The 10,685-nt window shown below is 43.5% G+C and overlaps 1 protein-coding gene across 4 annotated transcripts in view; it reads left to right on the top strand.

The window, feature by feature from the left end:
* Positions 1-8,228, top strand: part of SCARB1 (scavenger receptor class B member 1) — a 50,239-nt gene extending 42,011 nt beyond the window's left edge. Inside the window, exons 12-14 of one of the 4 annotated variants that reach the window (XM_035097617.2) lie at positions 4,630-4,692; positions 5,487-5,621; positions 7,284-7,422. In XM_035097617.2, coding sequence (XP_034953508.1) covers positions 4,630-4,692; positions 5,487-5,600 — 177 coding nt within the window. In that variant the 3' untranslated portion in view covers positions 5,601-5,621; positions 7,284-7,422. Of the gene's footprint in view, positions 1-4,629; positions 5,363-5,486; positions 5,622-7,283 lie in introns of those variants that run through there. The other 3 variants (XM_035097619.2, XM_035097616.2, XM_035097618.2) reach the window with 3 other exon arrangements.
* Positions 8,229-10,685: the final 2,457 nt, after the last annotated feature.

The following is a 10,685-nucleotide window of genomic DNA, read 5'->3' on the forward strand; positions in this document are numbered from 1 at the left end:
TAGAAAGCTTTGCTTTTGAAAATGAAAGAGGTCACCTGGCAAAGAAGAAGCAGGTAGTTGTTGTAGAAGGCTTAGAGGGAGATGTTTGAAAAGAACTTAATCTCTTTCCAACAAGGAAGCACAGACCCAGAATACTCCTGATTCCACCCAAATACATAACCACTTTGTGACTAAACTATATAATGATAGTAGACAGGCAGTAATGAGATCTCAACTTTTTAGAGGCTGGAGAAAGGAGGTATAGAACCACACATTTCAGCCTGAATTCTGCAGTTGAAATCTGCAGTATTTGTTTAAAAACATTAAATTAAATTAAAGGAAATGCTTGAAGTCTTTGTCCTACCCATCAGTTTTTAATCCTTATCTGCATTGAAGTGATTTGTCAAAAGGCTTATGCATGCCAAGACTTGAAAAGGCCACAGGCATTTCTAAGGATATTTTGACAAGACACTTCACTTCCTGGATTTCCCACATCATGCACAGTTGGGAATTGCACATCCACACATTTTTAAAGTGCGCCGGAGGGAGCCAAGTTTGAGTGGCTTTGTTTAGAATGTGACCTGGAATTTTGTGCTGTACCAAAATAGTGACCAAATCAGTAGGGTGACGTAGCTATGAGTTTTCCCACCGGTGCCGTCTTCACTGGCAACGTTTTAAGCAGGGGCAGAGAACCCATTGTTTCCAAACTATAACTCCCACACCCCTTGTTATTGGCAATGCTTGCTGGGGCTGAAGGGGTTGGACTAGATGACCCTCAGGACCCCAACTTTACCATTCTATGATTCTATGACTTCTGGAGGGACGCGGGTGGCGTTGTGGGTTAAACCACTGAGCCTAGGGCTTGCCAATCAAAAGGTCGGTGGTTCGAATCCCCGCGACGGGGTGAGCTCCCGTTGCTCGGTCCCAGCTCCTGCCAACCTAGCAGTTTGAAAGCACGTCAAAGTGCAAGTAGATAAATAGGTACCGCCTGGCGGGAAGGTAAACGGCGTTTCCGTGCGCTGCTCTGGTTCACCAGAAGCGGCTTAGTCATGCTGGTCACATCACCCAGAAGCTGTATGCCGGCTCCCTCAGTCAATAGAGTGAGATGAGCGCCGCAACCCCAGAGTCATCCGCGACTGGACCTAATGGTCAGGGGTCCCTTTACATTTACCTTTTTATGACTTCTGGAGGGCCACCGGGTCCCCAGCCCTGATTTAAAGGTATGTACTCTGCAAATCTCCTGGTCACCATCAGCCAAGGTTGGTTGTGCTCCATTGTTAGCGTTGAAAGATGGATGACCAGTGATGCGAGTTCTTGCTTTCAAAGGGATATAGGTGTGTGTTAGATGTTCCATCTGATGCATGGGGCAAAGTGGACTCTGGGGAACAATCAGTTTGTTTGGAAGGTGCTCCAGTGATTTTGGCTGTGAGTTTTGAAGATAACACAAACAAGTGTGCATGCACACGAAAGCTCATACCAAAATAAAGACTTAGTTGGTCTTTAAGGTGCTACTGAAGGAATTTTTTTATTTTACAAACAAGTATGTTAATGGGCTATTGGAATAGCTTTCTCCAACCTGATGCCCTCCAGATGCTATCAAATTGCAACTGCCCCCTTCCCTGACCATTGGCCACGCTGGCTGGGGGTGATGGCAGTTGCCGTCCAAAACATCCCCACATTGGGGAAGACTGAGAGAGGGGCTACTAAATTGGCTGTTTGCCATGGAGGACTGAGTAATTTTACAACAATTGTGATTTCTACGGTATTAGTAAGCAAGTATATTTTCTCACCCCAAGCTACTAGAAATTATTTTCCTGATTTTGAAAACAGGAAAAATCTGTCCCTTCAAAAGCCTGCAAATGTTCACAGCCATGAGAGAAATCATTTACCAGTTGAGTTGAGTTCAACGTTGCTAGGATTTCCTTTTGGAATCCTTTTCATGTGTGGCATTAAAAATAATTGCAATCTACCGTATATTTGAGATGACCAGGGGGTTGGGCAGCTAGTTAGAAAGGAAGTTGTTCTTGCCCATCCCCCATTCTTTGAAGCTGCCTTAAGGAGCTGTCTCCTGTCTGTTCTGTGCTTCTTTCTATAATTGACTTAGGTCTGTTCAATTGCAAATCTCTTTGTTGCAAAATGTTGCAGGAGGCAAGCTTAAGCAACCTGTTCTGACAGGACTCTTAAAACCATTTAAATTGATAGCATTGTATCTACTATTCATTAGGTTTGCTTTGAAGTTGGTCATGCTCCTCGGAAGTTGGAAAGTGTGTTAGAATCATAGAATTGAAAGGGACTCCGAGGGTCATCTACTCCGACCCCTGCAATGCAGGAACCTTTTGGCCCAATGTGGGGCTCAAACCCATGACCCTGAGATTAAGAGGCTTATGCTCTACTGACTGAAATAAACTTCAGAACTGTATTACCGTAATTTAATCTTACCCAGTTTTCGCCAATTTAGGGAATCTAGGCACTACTCTAGGGTTGAATGTGAGAAAGCAACAACAACTGAGGGATGTTAGTAAGTTAATAAAATAATACATCTTATTCTAATTGTCCCTGCTAAAAAATTTGCAGTTTTTGCTGTCACCTGGTTATCTTGATCTGCTGCAAGAAAAGACACAGTAGCAATGGTTGAGCGACCTGGTATGGATAGTAGTAGAGGGGTAATAACCTCACTCCTCAAATCTTTATAAAGAATGCAAGCCAGCAGCACACGAGCTACTGATTCAATACTGCCATCATCTCCACATGGACGTAAGGGCTTTTCTAGTGGAATTTTTTAAAAATTGACCCTCAAGTACAGCTGAAGATTTTGGGTGTTCCCATCTATTCTCACTCCATGGGTTCTGGTGTGGTATGGCATGACCTGTAGGATCAAACTCTGCAGACTCTGCCACCACCCGACCAGTGTTGGAAGCCCACCTTGCTGCAATAGGGAAGGACTATTCGGAGGAAAGGTGATCCAGGTTCAGTCTCTGGTTGAAAGAATCTTGGGTGCTGTAGTCTTTCCCCTTTGTTGCCTCCTACGTTTGGCAGCCACTGAAGTCAGAACAGGGAATAGATGAGTACTGTAGATATGTCCTTTGTTTAAGATAAAGAAGTGGAGGTGAGGATTTCAGCTCAGGATCAGAACTGGTATTTTGATGTGCTTGTGGGGGGGAGGCAATAATTTCTCTCCACCTGCCCCCAACCCCCACTTCTCTTTTCATGAACAAAACACTTAATTTGGTTTCAAATAACTACTTGGTGGGTGTACAAACTCTATGCAGGCATAGATCACTTGATTACTGTGTCTTCTACAAAAGGCAGCTGAATGTGTAAACTGACAGCTTTTGAAAAGTGGTGTATTAATCATACGTATGATTGGCTTGAGGTCAGAGATGGCCTCTTTCAGCAATTCCCAAATCACATGCTCTCATGAAGACACTGGGATTTCCACTATATTTATCACCAGCCTTCACTCTTCTGACAAATTCCCTATCCAAAATACCATCTTTTGTGTTTTTTACATTCTAATTTTATGTTGTGAACCACCCTGAGATCTACGGGTATAGATCTATGGATATTTGTATAGGGTATACAAATGCATCCTCCAGATGTTGTTGACCCCAATGTCCATCAACCCCAGCCAGCACAGCCCCCCTTTCCCCTCCCTGAAACTATGAGGAAATGCTGGCCCATTGATGTGAAGAGATGGGTGATGAGTAGACATAGAAGTTTGGACCAAACTATAGTTCTTTACAGGGTTGGGAATCTGTGGCTCATCAGCAGTTGCAGGACCACAGCTCACATCTCATCTGGCCATTGGCCATATTGGCTGGGGCCTGAAGGGGCTTCTTAAGTTCAACAATATTTAGTTGACATTTATCTTGCACCTTTCTTCCAACACGTGGCCAAAGGCAGCATAAATGCAATTTCCAGGTGGCACCCATCCCAGGCACTGACCAGATCCGAACCTACTTAGCTTCAGCAAGCTGGTGGCCTCATGTACCAAGATCCATCCTCCAGGGCCCATCTTCTACTGCTGTTGTTCACAAATCAGCCAGTTTCCTTCCTCCTTCCAGTAGTAATAACAGCTACTGGTTGCCGATCAAGAAAGTTATCAAATGTTCTGCTGTCCTGACTATACTCTAAATTTAGAGTTTTTCTGTCTTTCTCCCCACCCCCAACTGCTATTACATTTTAAAAAGTCATGCATTAGCTAATTTGGGAATAATGTGTCCAGTTTGGTCCAGTGCAATACAGATTCAAAGGACAAAATTCCCCTATGAAGGCATAGCGCTGGTAGTTTGCTCATCAATGGCTGTTAAGTAGCCTTGCAGCTCCAACCAGAGTGCATTCCTTGATTTCCTTAGCTGGTCATTTTAATATTCATTAAACTTTTAAGCATGCTATTTTTTTATCAGCTGGAGTTCTTCTGAGATGCTGCCACTGTTGAGCATAAAAGTATAAGGAGGTTGAATCCTGATTCCTTAAAGCCCACTTTGTTTTAAACAGTAAGAATTCCTTCCAACTCAATTGCACAGCTATCTATGATTTGTAGCCTGGATTATCAAGTGAAAAATATGACTATAGTAATTAAATGAAGCTCTAATCTCACTCAAGCCAGTTGAGAATGGTGTTCGCGTGAAATCTTCATTCTCTCAACAGACAATGAAAGAGGGGCCCACTGAGATGCAAACCGTTACTGGCTATAAGTATCAGGGCCCACAGGTAAGAGCCCCCCTAGATGGGAAGCCTTATCCTGAAAAAGCCGGGCATGCAAACAGAGAACCCTCTCTCTCTCTCGCTGCTTCTTGCCACACTGGGAAGTCTGAGCAAAGTGAATGTGGCAGAGTGACAGATAGAGCCAAACACTTTGCTTGGACCCCAAGATGTGCAAATGCCTGAGCCGGCCGTGATGCATGGCCAAGTTCTGTCTGTCTGTCTGTCTGTCTTTCTCTCTCTCTTGCATTGGGCTTGCAGTCTATAATAGTGGCCTACATTGTAAGCTGGTTGTGTGGATAGACAGATTGAAAAGCCCTCCGTGAATTAAAATAACATACAGTGTGTGGGTGTGTATAACACATAGGGGAAGCTTGCAGACTTATAACTCTTGTCTTAAATTTCCAAAGGGAGAAGATTTGAGTTTTTAAAGCATTGCTTTAAAAAAACAAGAGAGAGAGAGATGTGAACAAACCATTTTTGAATCTGGCTTGAGAACCAACTTTTTAATATATAAAAAAACAAATTCTAAATAAAACTTGACATCTCTTAATAAATCTAAGATGGAAATCATATTGTATCTAGAAAACCAAACCTTTTGTATCAAACACTGAATAAATTAGACTCCATAAATTAGTTCCAGTGATTACTTTGATCTTATTCTTTAGATGAATTTTTTTTTTAAAAAAACAAAATCATCCCTCACTTAAATGATAGTCTTCTCCTTTCTTCAGATAAATAACCAAACAGACCTAGTACTAGAGCATAAAAACACTGTTTAAACCAGACTGATTGTTTTCTAGGGAAAGCTCTTTTTATTTTGGAGTAGTAATAAGGGGTCAGGACCTAAAGGGACCGACCCGATCTCCAAAGAAAAAAACATCAACTCAGCAGCTCGGAAGGAAGCGAGACTATAGGTGGATACATGACAATAAAAGGTAATGTCAACTATTGTAAAACCAAAGTATCTTTGTTCTGTTCAAAACCTTCTGAGTTTGAAAAATGATGTAGGTGCAATGGTGGGCATCTTGATTTCCACCCAGGTAATCCCTCTTGCTCACAACAGCCTCCTGGGATCCCTTCCCTCCAGCACCCCATGCCCTGCTCTTGCTCACCCCATTTTTCTTGAAAATAATAATAATGATAAAGCTGGATCCAAGTTTATGAAGGCCTGCTTGGGATTTTGGGGAGTAACTTTTTGCTATAATTCCAATGTAAGAAATACATTCCGGATCAGACATCCTAGTCCACGTTCTTTTTGACGGTGTATTTTGAAGCTATCTGCCTTCCAACTTGGGGGTTTTTGTTTTAGTTACCAAGAGCCTTGCTAAGATTTCTTCTCCAGGAATTTGCCTCATTTTTTAAAATGCCATCTAAACAAGGTCCATTATCTTACAACGGTGAATCTTATCAGGTATGTATTGTGCTAAGAAGTTGCCTACTCTTGTTCTGTCTGGAATTACTGCCATTTGGCTTTATTAGGCAATCCCAAATTCTAGCATTATTGGAAAGATGAAATATAGGACAGCGAAACAGATAAAGCTGTTGGTTCATTCTGACCAGGTGCGAAGGTAATGTGAGCCTTAGATATTTGTGCAGTTTGCATATTCTTACACAAATGGAAATTAGCCTGATGGAGGGATATATCAATTCTGCCGCAACAATATCTTGCTCAAATGTGCCCTTGTGTGGTAAAGGTTGGTAATGTGAGGGGAAACTTCAGTCACCTCTGTGTGGTAAAAGATTGAAGCTGTGTTTGGATGTAACACTGAACTATGGTTTGGCTACTCTTCCCCTTTCTTCTCTTCCAGCATGGCTAGGTGGAAACTGGAAACTTTCGTTTCTGTGTTTAGCTGCAGCTTAGCATTATGTCCAAACCTGGGCGAGACAAGGCTAGTCAGCTATGGGTTACTTCAGCCTTTTCCACCCTGGTGCCCTCCAGAAATTTTGGATGACAACTCCTATCATCTCTTACTACTGGCTACGCTGACTAGGCATGGTTGGAATTGTAGTTCAGAACATCTGAAACAAGCAAATTTCAAAACTGTGGTCTTTGAAGCTGGCATGTTGTTGTTTCAAAAAAACAGAATTAAAATTAATCACAGTGTCTGGACACAACCCTAAACTATGGTTGGTTTAAAATGGAAGTGATAGCTCATAGCCACACTGCAGAGGAACGAAAAGTGCACAAGCCTGAGGCTCTTGCACATGAACATTTAGTTAGCTGTGCTGTTAGTGTTGCATGTGAAGCAGGCCAGATACAGTGGTACCTCGGTTCTCGAACAAAATCTCTTCCGGAAGCCCGTTCGGCTTCCAAAATGTTCAAAAACCAAGGTACTGCATTGGTTGCAATAGCTTTTTGCACTCAGTGGAAGCCGCGTCGCATGTTTGAAAACAGAAGCATTTACTTCTGGGTTTTTGGCATTCGGGAGCTGAAATGTATGATAACGGAGGCGCTTGGGAACCGAGGTTCCACTGTATAAGACTTGAGCTGACTCTCCACACCAGGATTTATAAGAAGGGTCAGCCCAACTGAAGCACATGCAAACTCTCCTTTCTGATAGTCCAGGTTCTAACTAGACTTTTCTTGCTTCTTTCAGAGAGATGCTCGAGCAAAGACTCCACAGGTGCCAAATGTACCAAATGGCCAAATTCAGGAGTCGGAAACTACGCCTCTTCTGCAAAAGGACTCAAACACAGTTCACTCCAGCATTTTTTCCTGATACTTGATACCTCTGTTCCTCTTCACCAAGGATCCTTAATGAGCTTTTACCAATATATGTGGCCTGGGTGTGGGTGGGCCCAGCAGAACAAACTCAGGTGTATTTCCACCTGACTCTGGAAGAGTGGTAGGTGCACATGGTTCTTCTCTTCTTGCACTACAGTAGCTTTCCTGAAAGCTGACCCCTTTGAAAAAATAAGGGTGGTTATCTCCATGCCCTGAGATTTTAGTGCCTTCACTCCAACAGCACCACCTTCCCATTACAACCTATCAAAAGTTTCACATAAGAATTAAAGTGGGGTGGGTTTGGAGAGCAGGATGGAATTTGCATCTGTGTCAGAGTCTCCCTCTGATTTTATCCTAAGCACAACACCTTTCACTCCACAAGCAATTAAATGCTGTTGTCATTCTTGTATGTTTAAACCCAGCTGGAAACATGATGCATACTTCCTTGCTTGCGCACGCACAAACTACATTTTACAGAAGAAACACTCAGTTCTTCTCCACTTCAGGGCTGCTGAGGGTTGTAACACTTGGTGCTAATTTTGGGGTGACAGAAGGGAAAGTGCCTTTATTTTAAGATTATTCTGGGGACCAAAGTGGCACAGTATCCTTGACTTAGCTCACCACCACCAAAGTGTTTCCAGTTTCAGACTTCTAAGACTTGCCACTTTATCCCAGCTTTGTTACTGGAAAGGACCTGTTTTTAACAACTGTTGCCAAACACCATTTCATCATATTTCCCATGCCATAGTATACAGAGAATATTCCAGATGTGTGTCTTTTTTCAAGAGAAAAAAATAAAGTATTTGTGAGTCTTTCATTAAGGTGGTCTCTTACTGTGTCAGTGCAGGGTTGTGAAGGGGGGAAGAGGGAGAGAAGCATTTTAGTCTTGGCCTGTCAAAACAATATTTGCATGTGTGGTGGGGGTAAGATTTTGTAAATGATGAGAAAATGTTATTTGATTATAGAAATGCTCAGGGGTGTAACAAGGGGTGGTGGTGGGGGAGGGCCGCCCCGAGCTCCCCTCTGAGGGGGGCAGTGCCGCCTCCCCACCTCCGGCGGCTGCCGCTGCCTCGCCGCAACACGAACCACCATCGCGGAGGCCCCTCCCTGGCCTGATCCTCGCCCAGGAACAAGCAAAGCGCGCGCCGAGCAGGTGAGCTGCAGAGCGCTGAGGATCGCCGAGGATCCTGCCACCACCGCCGGCAACGCGCTCCGCAGCTTGCTCGTGGTTTGTCGTCACTGGCACTTGAGCACCGGGATCACAGAGGATCATGGCACTCAAGCACCGCAGCCAGCAACCCGCTCCGTACAGTACATGTGCAGTGGAGTGACGCTACACTTGGCCACTGGGTGGCGATATTGCCACATGGTAGTTAACAAATGTTTAGCGCAGGCGGCGGCAACCTGCTCCGGAGCGCCTTTTCAGGAAGAAGCAAAGCAAGCTCCAGAACGGGTTGCCGCCTCGGGTGACTGAGCGGCTCCTTACGCCGCTGGAAATGCTTATAAATCACAGTTTTGGGATGGGTAAGTGCTGTATAATTACAAAACCTCATAAAAACTGAAATCACATATCAAGCAGCCAACTTATTACAGGAATATTTTTTCTTATTTGTCTGCACAAGCCCTGACATTATAGAAAAGTTTTCAGCAAACATTTAAAGATTAATACAGAAAGTGCCTGCTAAATCTCCATTGGAAGAACATTCTACATGACTGAGAAGATAACACTGACAGTATGCAGTGAGTAGCCTTGTTAGGTTCTTCTAAACATCTTATCAATTATTACACTTTTGTTTGCTCTGCCGAGCTTTGACTTCCCTCCCTCCCCCCAATCGGTTTTTTTGTCCATTCCTGTCTTGCAGTTTCTTTATTCCTTCTATCTAAAGTCAATTCGTAGGATTTATTTCAGTCCTGCAAGTGTCTTTAAACTTCTACAGTTCTTCTCCATATAATCCACAAATTTACTCCAATCCTTTTGGAACTTTGACTCTCCCTGGTTTCGGATCCTTCTAGTCAGTCTTGCTAATTCTGCATAGTCCATCATTTTTGTCTGCCACTCTTCAATCGTTGGTAACTCCTGAGTTTTCCATTTTTGGGCTAACAAAGTCCTAGCCGCGGTTGTCGCATACATAAATAATACTTTATCTTCTTTCACAATCTCCTGTAATAGAAAAGCTTCAGGTTTTTAGGGAAAGGTATATTTAAAAATCTTTTTCAGTTCATTATATATCATTTCCCAAAATCTTTTGATTTTTTCACATGTCCACCACATATGATAAAATTCAGCATCCTTCTCTTTACATTTCCAGCATGTTTTACTACTCATCCTATACATCTTAGCCAATTTTACTGGTGTTAAATACCATCTATACATCATCTTCAAAACATTTTCTTTCAGGGCAGACAATGCTACCATTCAGTGGATTTGTAACTGGCTGGCTGACAGACCCCAAAGGGTGCTCATCAATGGCTCTTCATCCTGGAGAGAAGTGACTAGTGGGATGCCACAGGGCTCTGTCTTGGGCCCAGTCTTATTCAACATCTTTATCAATGACTTGGATGATGGGCTTGAGGGCATCCTGAGCAAGTTTGTAGAGCTGACATTACCTGTGTGTTCACTCAGAGTGGGCACTGTGCTGCAAATCCATGGGCGCCAGTCACAAAATGGCTGCTGTGGGTGCACAGCACAGCACAAAACATGTATGCATTTGCATTATGTTGTTTATGTTGCTATGTCGTGGGTGTCCAATCCTGGCATTCAGTGAAATAGGGGCATGTTCAATGTGGGAGAGGCAGAGCCTGCACCAGCAGGAGCTGAGCAGGAAGAGCACCGAGGATTTTTCATAGAATCATAGAATTGCAAAGTTAGAAGGGACCACATGGGTCATCTAGTCCAACCCCCTGCAAGGCAGGATTTATTTGCCCAAGGTGGCACTCGAACCTATGACCCTGAGATTAAAAGCCTCATGTTCCATCAACTGAGCTATCCCAGCTGCTTTTGAGGGGTTAGTTCCTGAAACCTTTCATAGAGGTACCGTTGGCACATTGGCAATTGCTGGGCACACCTTTCATGCTGGCTAATTGCCCACTTCTTAAATTTTAAAAGGCTTTCTTGCCTGTTTAAAAGGGTCCTACCCCGGTAGGGAGTCCAAACCTCCGAAGAGATCGGGCGAAATTAATCACCCCTCTTCGATAGTGCAAAACAGAGACCAAGCCAAGGTAGAGGAAAAGCAAGGCTAGTTGCCCGCGGTTTATTTGCCAAGAAAATAAAACA

This window comes from Zootoca vivipara, chromosome 17 (genome assembly GCF_963506605.1).
Source record: "Zootoca vivipara chromosome 17, rZooViv1.1, whole genome shotgun sequence".
In the NCBI taxonomy this organism is placed as follows: domain Eukaryota; kingdom Metazoa; phylum Chordata; class Lepidosauria; order Squamata; family Lacertidae; genus Zootoca; species Zootoca vivipara.